This window comes from Pungitius pungitius, chromosome 2 (assembly GCF_949316345.1).
Source record: "Pungitius pungitius chromosome 2, fPunPun2.1, whole genome shotgun sequence".
Taxonomy (NCBI): Eukaryota; Metazoa; Chordata; class Actinopteri; order Perciformes; family Gasterosteidae; genus Pungitius; species Pungitius pungitius.
The window spans coordinates 25454623-25473787 of record NC_084901.1 but is presented as its reverse complement, the minus strand read 5'-3'; the positions used below and the strand labels follow the sequence as shown (position 1 = coordinate 25473787).

The 19165-nt window shown below is 41.6% G+C and overlaps 1 protein-coding gene across 2 annotated transcripts in view; it reads right to left on the bottom strand.

Annotated features, from left to right (window-relative positions):
* slc7a11 (solute carrier family 7 member 11) overlaps positions 1–19165 on the bottom strand; it is a 32676-nt gene that overhangs the window by 3213 nt on the left and 10298 nt on the right. For both annotated transcript variants that reach the window (XM_037460907.2, XM_037460906.2), the window contains exons 5-11: positions 13665–13764; positions 9866–9910; positions 9514–9637; positions 7275–7378; positions 6944–7040; positions 6421–6570; positions 5987–6164 (exon numbers count right to left, since the gene is read on the bottom strand). In XM_037460907.2, coding sequence (XP_037316804.2) covers positions 5987–6164; positions 6421–6570; positions 6944–7040; positions 7275–7378; positions 9514–9637; positions 9866–9910; positions 13665–13764 — 798 coding nt within the window. The remainder of the gene's footprint in view (positions 1–5986; positions 6165–6420; positions 6571–6943; positions 7041–7274; positions 7379–9513; positions 9638–9865; positions 9911–13664; positions 13765–19165) is intronic.

The window sequence follows — 19165 nt, the reverse complement described above, 5'->3', positions numbered from 1 at the left end:
TTTTCATGTATTTTGTTGTTTAAGATGACCATGTAAGTTGCACTTTTTTATAAGAGGACAAACTGTTTTTACAGAGTTTTTACAAGCTCCTCTATTTCCTACGAATAAAATAATTTTATTTGGTTATCGTTTGTCTGTAGCTCATTTTGATTAAAAAAGAAAATCGTGAGTTGAGTGCATCGTTACATCCCTATTGGGAATATATAATGTACTCATATTAGTGAAAAAAAAAGACCGGGATTCAATTAGTGGCCGGGCTTCAGATAGTAGCCGGGGGCGCGGTCAATACGGACAAATAAAGGCCGGGAGTATAAAAAAAATGTTTTAAATGTAAAAGTAAAGAATATACTGCTGGAGGTAACATGAGAGCCCCTGCCCGCCACCTGCTCGTGAACTGGCTGGTCGCTGTCCGTCAAAGTTTGTGAACTGACACTGAAAGATGACGGGAGTGAAGATGATCTCATCCATTGCTTCAAAGCGGGACAGCCATGCGCCGCTGGTAGGGAGGCGCTGGCGCAGCGCCGGGGGGAGAACTGCACGCAAGTAGCCTAGGATGAGGAGAACGACGAGGAGGACACTGCAAATAAAGTGCTATACGCGATAAACTTAGATAGACCATACACTATGGTTTATTACTGATTCATTTCTAAATTGTTAGTCTCCAGAAAGTTGATTAGCTAGAGGTCTACCGGTTTCATTCTACCGGTAGCCTATCGGTAAATGGTTCCTGGAAGTGTTGGACGCATATGCAATGAATTATATTAGCCCCGGCCACTATTTGAGGATTTACGGTAATGTGGCTGAGAGAAACTTTGTTTACCTCCAGTGTGCCGGATGTATACAAATAAACCCCGGAAATGAAACCGCCGCTAGCCGCAGTCAGTTAGTTAGGAGAGACGGTAGTTGAAGATGGAGAGAGCTTTTTGCATGAGAAGTAACACAAAAAGAGGTGCGACATTAAGCGGAGAACTGTGCAAAAGAATTCCTCCACATGTCAAACAGAGGGGGGGTGAGTGGTAAGTGGACCACTTAATGCACTGTCTGCGGCCAAGCTACTTCCATCTCAACATCTACCCTGGGCGGCACACAGTGGTTTGGAAAGCATCCTGGGAAAATGTCAGGAGATTGTTGACACACAGCAACTCTTGCTGCTGTGCACTTTGCTATGTTCCACGCAGTAGAATTCCAAGATGATCAAATGTCTGTAGTTTTGTGTTTTAAACAATACGATTAAATGACCATGTCTAAAATACAAGCTGATTAGTCATTGCCTGAAAGATTTAGTCTTTAGAAGAAAAACAATTGCAATGAATTAATTTCAACTCATTTTTAATCTATTGACAGCCCTACTTTTTTCTCAGAAGGAATAGGAAAATCTTCAGTATATTTGACTGCACTGTGTCATTGCAGCTTCAACAAAGCAATTGATTAGACGCAGGGTTCAAAATGACTTAGGACTCTTGGGGGGGGTCCCCTAAAATGTAACTATAAAAAATACTGAAGACTACCTTGCTACACTATATACTGCAGGCAAAATTATATTGACATATTTTAAAGGTGGGATAATATTAGAGTAGTATTGTAGTGGTATCTGGAGAAGTGGATTGGCTATAATCAAACAGGTAACCCTCTAATTCTGGAGCAACAAAGTTACAGCACCTTATATTAGAAAAAGTGGATAACAGGTCATTTTTTCCTTGAGCAAGGAAGTTAACTAAGTTACCTAAATCCACCATGCACCTTCAAAGGGTTTGATCAAATACAAATGGCATTTCTCATCCCTTATGTTAATAGATGCCCAATGGATTCTAAATTAAGAGAAATAATATTAGCTTCCTAGATAGCTTACCAAGTGCTCATGTACACTCGTTCATGCCGGTGACACATCCCCATATATATATATATATATATATTTAAATAGACGTATTCTGCCCAGAGCGGAGCCACAGCTCGTAGTCTCGCGTGAGTTTATGCTGTTATCGCGAGAGTTCGCCAGCTCTAGCGTAATGTATTTCTGTTCAAAGTAACCTCTATTTAGGTCTTGCACATCGCCCCAACTTATTTAATTAGACTCCTGATGTGACTTAAATTGTGTTTATTGAACAATGCTGCAAAATATAGTCTCCACAGATCGATCTCCCTGCCCTGACGCAATGTGGGTGAATCGCCTTTTATAGGTTACTTTGATTGCGCAATACAAGCGTTGCACGTAGCTCCGTTGGTTAGCCACAGGACTTTGAATATTTTGACTCGAGTTCTCTTCCTGATAGCGCCATAGTGTTTTTTTTCTTCTTTTTAACTGTGTGTTCAGCTGAACTAACGAACAAAGGGATTCAGTTTACTTTCCTTGGTCAGGTGAATGTAATTTGTGTCATTTGTATTACATCTTCATGAACTTGTTTATTTGTTGTGTGGTTTGTGCTCAGAAATATTTGTTTTGTTTTTTGGGGTAGGAACTATGTTTACGTGGTTAGTTTCGGGTGGACATGTTTTAGTGTCACAGAGCCACCAAGTATGTGAAGCTTTAAGTTACAGTAAACTCAGCAACGGGATCATCATTTTAAGGTAGCTTTCACAGTAGTAATAGTTCCTGAAGTAAAGTGTTCTCATTCCCTCTTGGATGTGTGCAGCCAGTAAGGTACGTTTTGTTTAAGGGCTTGTTATATCTGTTCGACGGCACGAACAGCTAACTGGGGTAGCAAGAGGAGCTAGCGCTAGGAGCAGCCTGCTAATTACACACCTATGTTTACATCCACACGACTCAACCAAGTGGAAACGCTTTGGACGGTGAGTGATTACGTTTTCCTTGTGCGTTCTCCAGTCTTACCCACTTACCTAGCGGGGACACTGTAAACATGCTAACAATGCCTCGTTGCTAACAGCTGTTTGAGGGACAAGGCTAACGAAGTTAATTGTCAACATTAATGTGCCTGTCATGGTATGAGGCCAGACGTGAGTCGTGTTCTACATTCAAGAGGGTTTTTATTTAGCACAGCCCAGAGCAACCTAAGCTGAACAATAACAACCAGCATACGTCTTTTAGCTAAGCTAACTACGGTAGCTTTACAGGGACAAAAGACACCTCTTCACGCTATTAACGCCACTTTGTTTACATTTACGTGTGCCCTAAATAGTTTGGGCGATTGTTACTGTCTACAATCTGCACCCAGCGAGCGTCTTCAATGCTTTTCAATATGTTACATAGATTCATGCTCATTGTGAAGGAACTAAATATAAGATTAAATGATATGATTAATATGCCCCAAATTCCAATGAAATAATATACACACGTCAAGCTCATTATGGAGGGGAAACAACAAATTACTAAACTGTAAACAGTTAATATAAGAGAAAAAAATATTGTAATCAAGATAAATGTTTTTCAAAATGTGTGATTAACTATGCAGCAGCTCGACTGGTCTTCAACCTTCCGAAATACTCCCACACCACACCACTTCTCCGTTCTCTTCACTGGTTACCAGTGGCTGCCCGCATCCAGTTCAAAACATTGGTACTGACGTACCACGCTGTGAATGGATCGGGACCAGTCTACATCCGGGACATGGCGAAACCCTACATCCCAACCCGCACCCTCCGATCTGCATCTGTCAAGCGGCTTGTTCCTCCCTCACTGAGAGAAAAGCACTCGGCGAGATCGCGACTCTTTGCTGTCCTGCTCCCAGATGGTGGAATGAGCTCTCCGATGACATCAGGACTGCAGAGAGCCTCTACATCTTCCGTCGAAAACTCAAGACACACCTTTTTAGACTCTACCATGACTAAAACACTAGCAAACCGTAGCACTAACAAATGGTAGCACTTAAAATGTACTTATAATGCCACTTATCTTTAACATGTTTTGAAACTGCTTAGTTAATGAAAAATGTACTTTCTTGTTACTTGTTCTTCTGAGTTTGTATCTCTATGTGGAAATGCACTTATTGTACGTCGCTTTGGATAAAAGCGTCAGCACTTATTTAAGAAGACTCCTCATGTGACTTAAAATGTGTTTAATGAATCCAGAATGTAATATTTGTTCAGTATGCAGGGGCAGTGATTTATTTAGTCATGTTTTACATATTTTGTTTTTTTACATGACAATATGGTTTGGTACATGGTGAGTTAATGAATATACATTCTAAAGTGCAATGTCCATATGTGAATAAGAGTTTTTATATCCGTTTTTATATATACGTTGCTATATTCAATATGGTGTGGAAATATCCCTTATGTAGTTGGTCAATAGGAACTAGCTAAGGTAATTACAGGTGTATATTTCTGGGAATTAACCTTGATTGAGACTGCATCTTATCAGATATCCAGGACAAGAAAAATGCACTGGATGTAAATTGTATATGTGTTGAATCAATTATACAGACGCAATCTGGAGAACGAGACAAGTGTTGCTGTGATGCTTGCGCTTCAGACTCTACCTTTATTTTAAGGGAATGCATCTTTTTGTTATCGTGGTCATCGTGCCCGAGACCCGTAACAATTGCTCTGCGATCTCCACCAACTGTCTCTGCTACATTTCATTTACTTTTTGCAGGTATTTTGCAGCTCGGCAACAGCCTAGTGTTGGTGGATTCCGTTCATGAGGCCACAGACTCAGGTTTGAATGCCAGCCCCGAGAGTGATTTATTTTGTCTCTTTAGTCTCTTTTTGACCCGCAAGTCCGGCCGACCGCTGCCCCCCGCCCGACGTGCGAGGTGAGGCGAAGGCCCGTTCATCGCTGCTTGCAGCTTTAATTGCAATTTCCATTTTTTCATTTTATGCCACTGATAACATAATGACAATATCATAGCAATTCTAGTACACTCTTTCAAAGAACGTTTTATTTTTAGAAAGACATTATAGAACCGGAATATGAATATATTAAATATATCCTAAATAAATAAAACAAAATAATGAGTGCAAGGGACACTGAGCGGGTGAAGCATCTGGGATAGATCCGGCGGCTTGGTCCCGCCAACAATCAATCGGCCCTGGGAGCACCGCAGTGCTGCGGTCCAGGGACGTCGCCCTGCATTCCTCCCGCAAGGCTCCATTGGTGTGGCATGATGTATTTGTGTACTGTTATTTTTTTTATTTCTATGTCATATGTTAAAACACTGCCTTGTTTATTTTTGTGTAAGTTGTGCGATCGCCTGCTGTCACATTAAAGAACACAGTGGCAAAAGAACATTGACTCTTGTGTGTGTACATTTACGGTGTTGGAACCGGGGGTGTGCGGCACCAGAAAGCTACAATGGGGCTGACAGACAGCTCTGTTCCTTGTGACTTGTTTACAGCGGTGTCTATTCCTCTCTTCTCCGCACAGGAGTTGAGAGATATTAAATATAATTGAGACCATCATACACAGAAATATGTGATGTTAGATTCTGAGCTACCCAACTCTTGAATAAATGTAACAAATAAAGTAAAAGATTTGAAAAATCTAATAACAAAAAACAAGTAACAATGCAAATGTCTAATAAAACGTATATATTTTGATATATATATACATATGAATTATGTAAAGATCTACTCTACTACTGTAATTTGTGTTTCTGAAGTTGGGTGACTTGCAACTCCGACAACTGTTGTATTTGCAACTTTATCAGAATATTTAAAGATGTAATGATATTCAAATTTGTGTACCTTTTTATGAATAAAAAGTCATATAATTTGGATACTCCCATTCCCGTAGTACAATTGAAAAGCATAATGAAGACTTTTTGTGCCAGAAAAATACCGTAGCCGGTTTAAAACACAATATTTCTGTTGATCACAAATCTTTTCTTTTCTCAGGCTTTACAACCACAGAACACATTCCACAGTGCTGTGGTGACAAGTGAACTGACTTTTATGTGACAAATAAATGCAATGATCCTGTAACTGCTGCATGAAATAAAGATTCTGCATGACCATTCATTAGAAAACAAGTCCATCTATCCTATTAATGTGCTAGTGAACGAGATGTTCCATTGTATGAGCAATAACTTACCTAAAGCACTTTGAAGCCACTTTGGTCTGTGGTTGAAGATAATGAAGATATAGTAAGCAGGAATGCCAGTGAGGGAAATGGCAAATCCAATTCCTGTGTTGACTGGGTCCGAGTACAGAGACAGAAAGACCATGAAGAAACATGTGAGGCAGAAGACCACAGGGATGAAGAGAGGGACCTACGACAGAAGTAACGGCTGTTATTACTATTTACATACTGTTTGCAATCAGCGAAGTGTGGAAGTATCTCATTCACGTCATACTTTTAAACATGACTTCAGATTGTCTGTCTGTGCCAAATAAAACATCTACAGGAGCAAAATGAGTAACTAGGAAACACAATGGATGCGTGGCCTTGATTTTAATAATTTTGGGAAACCGATTCAGAGAGGACTAGGTACAGTTACAGATATGGAAAGGCGTGGGCAAACTAACCTTAAAGGGGCGGGGGAGGTCCGGTTTTATATATCGCAGGTAGATTAAGGCCAACACCACCACACCAATGAACAGCCACCGCAAGAAGCTCATGAAGTTCAACAGGCTGTAGATATCTCCCACAAACACCTGGAGCATGGTCATAGGGTACTGCAACACACATACACACATTGAATAAGTCAACAGATTACTATCAACTGTGGGAGAAGAAATGGCTTGAGTGGATATATTTTCAATTGGTGGGCGGGCAGATGTTCATTTGAATGTACTATCAAGGTTCTCTAACATAGGACAGTTGTTTAACCATTTGTCAGAATGCAAAGTACTTGTAGGTGACCATAGCAACAATATTATGCTTTGTGATGTCTGTTACCACCGACAATATTTCAAAATTGATATTAATATATTTATAGACTAGTAGTAATTGTTATTGCAATTGGGGTATGAGTAATATTTAGTGTTTTCTGATGAAAAGTTTTGACATAAATTCTTGTCATTATTGTTTATATTGCATCAAACTGACCAGTATGATTACAGCAGCCAGTGGAGTGTGCCTGCGGACATGGATCATAGACAAAACCTCAGGAAGCTGTCCTTCACGAGATGCTACAAAAATCATTCTGGGAAACACAAAAACACACCTTATATTAGGTACGTATTCATGTAAATACATATTTGTTACCCACAGACATTGATCATTGATCGCTGATGAACTGTGTGTTTTACTGTATTCCCGCTTTGACTGATCTCTATCAACAATCTTCCCTGGACTCACCCCCACCCACTGTGATGGGGATATTTATTGTAAAATAAAGTGTAGTGTGTAGGCCAGCAAAGTGGAAAGATTACTTTACCTGGATAAGGCGAAGACACCACCATTCATGGACCCATAGCAGGACAAGGCCACAAAAAAAGGCACCACTATCGAAAAGTTCCCCATCAGCTTCTCTGCAAAGGTCTGACAGGTAGATACAGAGAGCAATAATATGGGTTGGTTTAAGGATGTTATCGTATTTTACTTCTGCTCACAAACTTTGTTAAATGTAAATTAAATATTTATATTTGTGCAATGTTTGGCAGTGACACAAAGTTGTTCAAAGTTGTTGCATGTATTTACATGATTTTGTCTCTAAATGTTTAAAAAAGTGACATATGAATATTGTCCTGATTTTTTTATTCATATGATAATGCTAAATGTACAAAAACTGCGCAGGATTTTAGAACGTGCAATATTTTACAAACGGCGCCCCATACAAGCTCGGCGCTACATACTACTTTAGTCAATTCAAAGTGTTTTTATTCTATTTAAAACTGCAAAATACTACACAACTACTTATCATCAGTGATATTGTTAGGTCAACCTCTTCAACCTCTTCATACTGATTCTGCCTGGCAAAAGAGAATGAAGTACCAGCTTCCAAGTACTATTTACTCTGTGAAACGTAATAATTATTCTTCCCTCTCTCTGTCGCGAATGATGCAAATTATCCATAGGGGTGATGGTGGCGCATGGAGTAGTGTGGTGCACTGGGTTGGCGGTTCAAATACCGCCTGCCCCATGTGCCATGTCAAAGTGTCCCTGAGTAAGACACCTAACCCCCAATTGCTCCCGAGGCAAATGTAACGCATGGGTTATAATTAGGGCTGTCAAGAATAGCGCATTAACAACGTTAATTAGATGTTTGTTGTTAATCACGTCAATTTTTTTAACACATTTCACGCATGCGCAGTGTGACAAATTATTCAGGAAAGTACTTCATCCTATACAACACATTGTAGGCATATGTCAGGCAGTCAGCTTCAGCAAGTCGTTTGCGCCAGTCCACGCTGAATGTTCGCAGGCCATTAACAAAATCAACCTCAGATCATTTCACCAACACAATAGCAAAATGCTGTTGGAATTCGACGCTGGAAATGTTCAAGCGCGTGAGCAGAAATAAAGAGGCCGTCATCGCCATTGTCACAATCACCTGCCAGCTCGATCTTCCACACCTGCCCCGCATCCACAATCAGTCACTCTCCTGCCTTCCACACCTGCTTCTCATTCACAATCAGCCCCGCTACATAAGCACTGCACACCCAGCCTGTCATTGCCAGATTGTTCTTCGCGTCATGCAAGTCTCTCCAGCACTCTACCTTGGACTGATCTCCCGGTTTCGACCCTGCCTGTTCCTCGCGTCATGCAAGTCTCTCCAGCACTCTACCTTGGACTGATCTCCCGGTTTCGACCCTGCCTGTTCCCGACCCGTTCGTCTGTCTCCGCCCCGGTGAGCACGTCAGCCTTCTGTCCCCGACCACGAGTCCTGCCTGAGCGCCTCGGGTTTCTGTTGCCTGTCCCTTGGACTGCCCGGCGCTTCTGCTCCGGTGCTCCGGCCCCGCGGTCGCACAAGCTGTCTCCCGGCATCTCCTCCCCGATCCTGAGGACCAAACGCTGCCCTGTCTCTCATTGTGCCCGAACGCCTGCTGTGAGGCCGTGTGTAATAAAAGCGTTAACCATACACTCTGTGCCGTTGTGCTGCATTTGGCTCCGCCACACGCCCGTGTCAGCCATACTTGCCAATTTAAAAGGAACGGAGGGGTGCGGGTGCTAGTGGTCAACGTGGGGGGGTGCTGGCAATCGACGGGAGGGGGCGGTTGGGTGCTAGCGGTTTTCCTTGCAGCGCCAGTCTCATCTTTTTCCGTTCTAATTGCCGCTCGACTTCAAGGTGTAACTTTTATTATTGTCCGGTGGAAATCGGGAGAAATTCGGGAGAAAGGTCGGTCCGGGAGATTTTCGGGAGGGGCTTTGAAATTCGGTAGTCTCCCGGAAATAATAACTAGGTATCTGTTTGCATACTGTCGATCAACCTCCCAATAAAAGGACGAACTGAACAACAGATAAAATTAGGAAATGGTTAAAGGAATTGCAGACACATTATTACTAAGATTCCTAACCTGAGCTGTCAGACCTGGCATTAAAATGCATTTTTGGTGATCAAAAGTGAAGCGCTTTTAGTAGGTCACATTTACCACCTGCTCTAACAATAAAAAGAGGCTTTAAAGAAATAAATATGTGCTGATTGTTTTTCGACACTTGCCATTTCTATTACTTACCACAGCAACTGCTTCTGAGGCCAGGAGCTCCTCTGCTGTCATCACAGTGTAGTATGCCACATTAGTCAGCACATAGCAGGAAGTTACAATCGCCATGGAGATACAGATGGCTAGAGGCATAGTCCTGATGGCATGAGGTATAATAGCAGTGCATTAATTGCTGTAGTTTAGTTGCTTGCATTACTTTGAGCAACTCCTTTTGTAGCGATCAGATGTTTGTATAAAACATTGATCATTGCTGCTTTAATAATTTCACCCAGAAACAGAAGCATTGTAACATTTGAGCAATTACAGCTGGATTTAAATCCTGATGTAAAATATTGTTTGCATTGGATTTTATTTTAAAACTTACCGCTCAGGGTTATCTACCTCCTCTGTCACAAAGTTCAAATAGAACCTGCAAATGAAAACAAATGTTAACTCATATACACTCATATATACTGAAGTGAAGCTGACAAAATTATGAGCAATAATCTGAGCACTAGAAGATGTAGTGCAGGGATTTTCAATTAATGTTCAACAAGGTTCCGTTAGAGAGGATTTTCTCGGACAAAGTTGCAGAACATTGAAATGATGATTTGATCAGGATTTAGTGCCATAGTAAGCCGTAGCCTATTTTTAGGCCTCTAATCCGAAAATTGCATAAACATACTAAAAAGACTGAATCCATGCAGCTACAAAGGTCTGTTTGGGGTTGCATTTGTTTAATCAAATATCTCGTCAATGGTGATTGCTGACATACTTTAATGAGATCTGTTGCAGTGTACCTTTTTATTGAATATTATATTCATTAGCAACATTGTGCTGAAATCCATCAGGTTGAATGGAACGTTCTGTACTTATGTGTAGGGGTGAAGTAGGTGTGTTCTCTTGGTCTTGTATAGTAGGACATAGTGAAGTAATTTCTTTGAATGAAAGATTGGGATTTCTTCACTCGATTGTAAAAGTTATTAGTGGAAGAGGGTGGAGAGGATGAAGCAATGTGGGTGTTACGTCCCCCAGCTCTGGTGCTTGTTGCTACATGCGTTTGCATGCGTGTGTGCGTGTGTGTGTTGATTTACAGATGAGCCTGTGTCAGGGCTACAAAAGGCTTCCTGGACCATTTGCACGGGGAACCCTCGAGAGTCGCAGCCCGTGCTTGTGATTAAGATTGCCGTTCAGCCGCCAACCCAGCAGTGGAGAACGTTCCACACCTATTGATTTGTTTTGGGTCATTAGTAAACTTCCGTTAAAATGTATTATATTCAATAAAATACCCCTAGATAAAGTTTGATGCGAGCTGATTTGTGTGCATCTCTCCATTATGTTAAGGGTGGTGTCCAACCGTCCGTAACATAGTGGGGGCTCATCCAGGATCAGAATACCTCTGAGTTTAGCTGTATAGCTTGTGATATTGGGGCATATTGCCTAATTAGTGAGCGCTGGTATTCGTTTGACCACTTTAGATATTCGCTACCTTGTAGCTTTGTTGCAGTTAAACTGCACGGTGAGTGGTTTTTTTTTACTATTAAATTGTTTTCCTGACTTTGGTGCGCACTTTAAGCGCCTTCTCGCGGATTAATTGTTTTGTTAGTGATTTCGGTGCACGTTTTAACCGTCGTTTTGTTTTAAAATGGCAACAGAGGAAGCATTTATTAAAGAACCCTCTAATGAGTTACTTTTGAAATTTTCGAAAGAGCAGTTGCTGAATTTGGCAGTAACGTCTCTCTGTTATGTATGTAACCTTCGTTCCCCGAAGGGAACTCGAGCTGTGGGAACGGCCCTGCGTGACCGCGTGTGAAATCTAACCAATGGCGAGCTGGTACGTCATAGGCGGGGGTTAGGGTTAGGGGGTTAGGGGGCCCTGGTCCGGCGTCCCCGCCTATGACGTACCAGCTCGCCATTGGATAGATTTCACACGTGCTTCATGACGCGGTCACGCAGGGGCGTTTCCACAGCGTCTTTACGCAGCTCGAGTTCCCTGAGAGGGAACTTATAAAGTTGAGCTCACTTCTGCTGAAAAGCGCGCCAAGGACACAATCAAAGCCGCCTTACAAGCTGCTTTGGTTAATCAGGGCATTTTGCCTGTAAATACACAATCTAACATGTCTACAGAAGCATTACAGCTGCAGATTCGGTTGAGAGAGTTGAGTATCAAAGAGAAGGAAATTGAGTGTGAGCGTATGCAAGCTCAGGCCCGTGAAAATGAACTTGGATATCAACTGGCTATGAGAAAGTTGGAAATCGAGGACCAGAGCTGGGGGACGTAACAGTGGGTGACATAACATGGGAAGGAAAATGAATGAGGGGAAGGGGAAGTAAGTGTGGTTCAACAAATCAAAAAAAGGGCTGTAAATGTTGACCAGATATGAGTAGTCTTGAAAAGTGATTAGAAGTCTAGTTGAAGCATTGGCCTGTTTTCCCTACCTAGGTTAACTTTATTTCACTAACAAGGACCATGTCTCATCAAATGTGTATTTTTCTATCAGTATAGAGTGTGCTAAAAAATAATCTCGTAAGAAGTCCTAGTATATATAATGGAGCACCAGAGTAGATAAATATATATCAGACATAAAATAATTAGGCAAAAAATCTCAATGGATTAGATCAGAGTTGTTGTACAGTCAAACATCTTTCTAAAGAAGATTAAGAGGAGAAGCAGCTGTAGTTTGTGGTGCTGCTGAAATACTGGATTACACTGACAGGTAAATATCTAATTTCTATTCATATTGGACGGAAGAAACACATAAAACGTTACAGAGGTGAACATTTAATTCAGGGCTGTTACATCACACTTTATTAGCTTTATAATGGTTTCATAAACTAAGAGAAGGTTAGATACGATAAATATTTTACTGAATAGGACTACATTCACACTTACCATTTGTCATGCCAATAATCAGTGTGATAGTCCTTTTACAGGTTAAATGCATAAACATCACTATAAATTACATTGAAGATGTACCTGAACCTCTTCTGTGTCTACATATATATAATAGTGATTAGCCTCATAGTATATTATTATGATATCATTAGTGATTAGTATTTAATGTCTATGATGCAGGGATCAATGATGCTTCAGTTAGATAGCTGAACTAACAAACACAAACAATGAAATACATTGAAACATTTTCAAGCATATGCAAGCAACTGACCAGTCATGAAATATCTTCCACCACTATCTATACAAGAATTCATCAGTTGGAAAATATTTATTTATTATTATTACAATTCAGACCATCATTTGAAGATTCGTTGACGCTGCTGGTTTAGAATCTTGATGACTATCTCCTCCTGTCCTTTAATTAAAACATCGTAACGTACAATGATGGACAAATAACACGCTGCACTCTGTGGATACAGACAAAGTTAAATGTAAACATGAAGTTATGAATCTACACTCTGCACTCAAACAGACGTAACATTACCGGTGAACAACATCAGTCTCTGACAACATATGAACACTCGAGCCCATTTATAGTATAGTATAGCTCAAGTATGACTGCTACAAAAACGTGAATACCAGCGTAGCATTTCACAGAAGACTTGCCAAGAACAGGCTGTTCTCTGCGGGCTGAATTGAGCTAACCGCCCGGTGCTAGAAGAATCTGACAGTCCGCTTAACTACACCTCACATCTCACACATCCTGGAGTTAAATGTTAAGGCTCAATGTTGACAAAATCACAGAAATGTTGAAACAACAACTAACTTCTCGCCGGAAGATTCCTACAATTACATTCCGTGACTTAACTATAGTAGTATTTATAAACTTTGACTTACAGTTGTGTTTTCCTCTGTCGTTGCTGCTGAGGTGAAATGCATTCTGGGATATTTGGCTCTCACAAGCAAGAACGAGCCTGCTCCGATGCGTGCTCGGTAAAATGGGCGAGTCAGATCCGGGTATTATGAACGTTTATGGCCAAATGCGGACTTTAGAATTGGAGCAGTACTACAATTCTGACTCCAGGGGTGCGACTGATGACATTTCATGAGTCCACACAAGAATGTTTATTGAGAAAGGGTCAGATTGTAAATTTAGATGGCTTGGATTAGATCATGTGATTATTTGACCTTGATTTCTCAACAAAATTGAGACCTTAATTCACAGTTTTATCAGAAAACGTATCAAAACATTTATTTCAGCCTGTGTTTGTGTGTGAGGGCCACCTACCACCCAGCGTACGCATACATCCCAGAGTAGAAGGCTAGTGGCATACCAGACAGCTTCATGTTGCTCAGCTCAAAGGCATTCTCAAAGTTCCTGGTCTCTCCTACAAACAAAAACATGCAAGGTGATAAGTAATAACTTTAAATAGCAGCAAAAAAAATGAAGACTAAAGAAACAATCAATGATCATCTACGGGAATATCAAGCAATTTTAAATAGCTAAGCTTCATTTTTCTGTTGGTTGAGAATGATCCAGCTATGCTACGTGCACCGATGTTCAACAGGGGCCTGATTAACATAGGATATTGTACAGGGCGTGGGTCGTTCGGGCTCCGGACAAAGTGACTCGATGCCAGGGTTGTGTGGTACAATGGTTTTATTGGGTGTATTTCAGGGAAAAACTGCGCCGGCGTACGGCTCGCTCATCGTTCTGTCTCTCCCCCCGCCTTATTGTTTAAGTAGGGGAGAGCACACACACACACACACACACACACAATCACCGCCAGCTGGTTATTATTGCTTCCACCTGTTCCCCGAGCCACTCCCCCTCTCTCCCCCCTGCAGCCGAGCCGAAACCACGCCCGCCACCACAGATATCTACGGGATGAAATCCAGGATAAGTGAAAGAGTGCAGCTTGACTTGATCCGCTAGCGGCACCTTAATCGGTTGCACGTTTGCCGAGCCAGGATGAGAAGGGGGAGCTATGTCAATCCAGGTGTAGTATATAGCTGGGATAAGTGCACGTTCACGGCTTTCTTAAATAGACCCCGGCATTGATATGGAGAATACCCACACGGCATATTTTTCACTAATTATGAAAACTTATGAGGAGGTGAAGCATATAATATGCAGAAAAAAGAAAACTGACGACTTTAAAAGTATCTGCTTACTAGGAAAGTTGTAGATGTATAGTTAATATGATTGTTTTATGTGTTGATTTTTATTGCTGTATCTGTGTTTATGTGCTAAATGTGCTGGTTTTACAATAAAGTGTCTTTGAGTAGCATAAAGAGTCAGACTGCCGACGGGAAGAAACTGTTGGCAGAAAGTGTGGCCGGAGGTCTTAGTCTTGATGGACCTCAGCCTCCTGCCGAATTGAAGGGGCACAAACAGGTTTTGTCCGGGGTGAGAGGGGTCGGAAACAATCTTTCTAGCTCGCTTCAGTGTCCTGGAAGCGACAAGTCCTGAAGAGACGGCACATTGGAGCCGATCATCCTCTCTACAGAGGGGATGACACGCTGATGTTCAGCTCCCACTTGAGGTCCTGGGTGATGATGGAGCCCAGGAAATGGAAGGAATCCACAGCCATGACAGGGGAGTCACACAGGGTGATGGGGCTGTGTACTGAAGTCCACAACCATCTCTACTGTCTTCAGAGCGTTGAGCTTCAGGTTGTTCTGGCTGCACCACATCACCAGATGGTCAGACTCCCAGCTGTAGGCGGATTACCACCAGAGATCAGTCCAATGAGGGTGGTGTCATCCGCAAATTTCAGGAGCTTGACAAATTGGTGACTGGAGGTGCAGCTGTTTGTGTACAGGGAGCAGACGGGAAAAGAACGCAGCCTTGCATGATGGTACACAGCTGTCCTCACAGAAGCCAATTTAAGAAGTTACTGCCTCTGTGAACTCATCCAGATTGTCAGTAGCAGTCCTGTAAACCTCCCCGTCCAAGCACGCCTGAAGGGCCTTTTAGCGCCTTGCTGGTCCACTTCTTGGATTCCCTCACCACAGGTCTGCAGAGCTTTAGTTTCTGCCAGGAATCAGGTGGACCATGACGTGGTGGGAGTGTCCCAACGCAGCACAAGGGACGGCATGATATGTCGTGCTAACTGTGGTGTATCAGCGATCCGGCGTGTTCTTCTATCTGGTCGGTCATTTAACAAACTGTTTTAACTTAGGAAGTTTGTGGCTGAGGTTTCCTTTGTTAAAGTCCCCCAGGACAATGACCAAGGAGTCCGGGTTGGTCCGCTCCACATGCCGTAACTAGTCGGCGAGTGTCCGATGTGCCTCGTGCATGTTGCCCGGCGGCGGCATGTAAACAACGACCAAAATGATCGAAGCAAACTCACGGAGGGAGTAGAAGGGTTTGCAGATTATGAAAGATTCTAGAGCAAGAGAACAGTGTTGTAGGATCAGTGTTACATCGTTGCACTAGCTGCTGTTGAAGAAGAAGCAGATTCCTCCACCCTTCTCTTGCTGGAGAGCTCAGTGTCGCTGTCCGCTCTGAGCAGCTGGAAGCCGGGCCAGCTGGAGCGCGGAGTCCTGTATCGATCCACAGAGCCAGGTCTTCGTGAAGCACAAAACAGAGGATGTAAAAAAGTCCCTGTCCCTCCTCACCAGCAGCTGAAATTCGTCCAGTTTGATACACAGTGAGCGCGCGCGTTGGAGAGAAAGGTAGCGGTGTGCGAGAAACCCTCTTGCAGAGTCACACTAACGGGTTGGCCTGCTTTCCTTTTCCTGCATTTCACTGCGTGGCTATAGGTGAGCACACCTATGACTACAATGTACAGTAATTCCACAGAGGAAAGAAAAGTTGGAAATAACACCGGCGGAGATGTTCAACAGCTCATCTCTGGTGAAAGAGCTCTGGGAATCGCAACAGGAAACATAACTAGAAAATGCATTTCCTGCTTAAAATGGGTTGGAATGCAAAAAGCTGAAATTGATTTTAAAAAATTGCTTAAAATACAGAAATGAAAAAAGCTGAAATTACTTCTAAACATCGTTGAAAGAATAGAAATAGGAAAAGCTGAAATTAATTTTAAAGAATTTAAAAAATACAGAAATAATAAAAGCTGAGAATTTAAAAAATCACTTTTGTAGTAATATAAGGTGTAGCAGTAGAAGAAGTAAGTACTAGTTGTACTAGTTTTTGAAAGAGCAGTTCCTAATTTAACAAAACAGCTTCATTCTGTGTTTTACGGTTGAGGTACGGATAATCATTGAGGCTTTTATTTTGAAATATTGGGGTGGGAGAGAGAACGTTTTGCATTCAAACTAAATGGAATTGGACAGCGCTTTCTAGTCTTCTCACCACTCAAACCACTTTGACACTACATCACATCATTCACCCATTAACACCCATTCATACACTAATGACAGGACCTACCATACACAGTGGCACCTGCCCATCAGTAACTAACATTCACACACTTTAGTCACAGCTAGAGGAGCAATGCTTGGATTAAGTGTCTTGCCCAAGGACACATCACCATGCGGGTTAGCCGGGCCTGGAATCAAGTGGCCAACCCTCTGATTGGAAGACGGTCGCGCTCCCCACTCCCACAGTCGCCCTAAGCTAAGAAGTTATTAGTTGATGGGCCTTATACATTACAGTAAGAAACCCCTCCAGGGATTGGGGGGCAAGCGGGGGAGTTCATGATGTTGGTCTGTTGATAGAAACTCATGTGACTCCACTATTTTAATTTTTTATTTTATTTGTAAAAAAAAACGAAAGGAGGTTTTGAAATGTTCTCTGTAAGATTCCATACATCAAACAATATGTCCCCTGGAGCAAAACTATAAAGGGTATCCAAAAAAATAATTTCATTTAAAGAGACCCAAGACTCTACTGAATGCATCAGTGTAGTTTACATGTCTCTCAGTGTTTAAAAAAATGTACCTTCTGTTTTTGATTTTTTTAGAATGTTGGCAGATTTGTATTGGAGCCTATGGGGCTTGAGACAGACTATGTCTCACTCTCGGACTCCTCATGCAAAAAGTAAATAACTGGGATTCCATACCCATATGAGTCCGACCAGCACAAGCACAACATTGTTTTGATCCAAAAATGAAGCCTGAAAAGTGAATAATGTGGCCGTGAGGGCAAAAGTGCCATATTTATTTTACCGGATTCTGACTCTCTCCACTCTAAGAAACGCAATACACACTAATGTAAAACTCAGAACCGGACCCAAAAACTAATGAAACATAATTAGTGATTATGAAGTATAATAGATAACGAGCAGTTTTGTTTTATAAAATAGTTTAATTGGTGTCTCTAGCTGAAAGATTGCTGAAGTTGAAATTTGAAGAGGTTTAAGAGGATTTGAAAACCATGTTAAAAAATATTTTGATTTTAATTTCCATAAATTAAATTATAAGAGCTAGAAAGCTGAAAAGTCATAGCAGGAATTTCTGAAAGGAGCTGAACATTTTAATATTTGAACCGTTTTAATGTGCCACGGGAGGAATAGAAAAATAATTAGATGTTGGAATAAAGATTCAAAGAACATTCAGACAATTAACAACCAAAAACAATGATCACCGAAGCACCGTGGCAGCCATCTTGACCGTCAAATCAAACTCATGATACCAAGTAATGCATGTTATTAAAAAAAAATCAGAACACATTCAGAAGACAATAGAATAACTGTTAAACACGTTTCAGATGAGAGCGGCATTTGATTTAAGATATGTGATTGCAGGATTAATCTTAGCCTGTCAGCTAGCCTGTCCTGGAGCCGGCTATTTGCAAAGAATGAATCACCATGGTTACTTGGCTGGGTTTTATTTAACCAGATTTTGTGCAACCAAGTTAAAGCTAAAATCATCCAGGATAACGTGAATGTCCTGACTTAATCCCTTATACTGATTTCGTGCAAATCTGTCTGTCAAATCTGTCTGTGCTGGGGATTTTATTTTTCTTTCCAAACAGATTGGAAATTAACCATACCATTCACAATTTACCTTACTATATTGGAGGGTCATGAGATGAATAGCTGTAAGTGATATTGGCTTTAGCTTGTTTGCAGTCAAAGCATGGTCGATGATAATTAAGTGAAGAAAAATTGAGTAATACAATACATGGGGAACAGTCAACAAGGCAAGTACTTACAGTTTTTCTCAAATGCTAAAACACAAAAGCCAATCCTCTAAACCAAATGACCAGTTGTCTAAACACATTTACCAAATCTAGCCATCATTTTCCAATACCATAAACACATGAAGACACAATTCACAAAACACAATCCTCCGTTCTCATAAATCTTAACACATTTTCCCTTGCTAAAACACAAGTTGCAAAAGAACTCTGCTCATATTCTCAAATGAAAGCTCATGTGATGCAAAATGCTTGCCACAGTCAGCAATATTTGAACACAATGAACACACCTGGCGTCATTCATTACACACAACGACTCAAAATTGAAGACACTTGTTGCTAATGCTGTGACCACATGAATAAAAGCAAGTTCAGAGTGCACAGTTTGCTGAAGATTCCGAACAAACACAATGGATGAAGGCAGAGTCAGGGGAAGAGGAATTCGAGTCAGAGGAGGAAGAAGAGCTGGCCATGGAAGAAGAGAAGCAGGCCAACGAGGAAGAGGAGGAGGCCAACAAGGGAGAGAAGAAGGTCCAGGAGGGAGAGCAAGACAACCTCGCACCATCATTACGGACGAGATGCGAGCAGTCATTGACCATGTCATTGTCCATGGCATGACTGGCTAAAGCAGGACTAAGAGTCCATCCCTCATCAGACTCCGGGAGATCAGAGACAAAGTC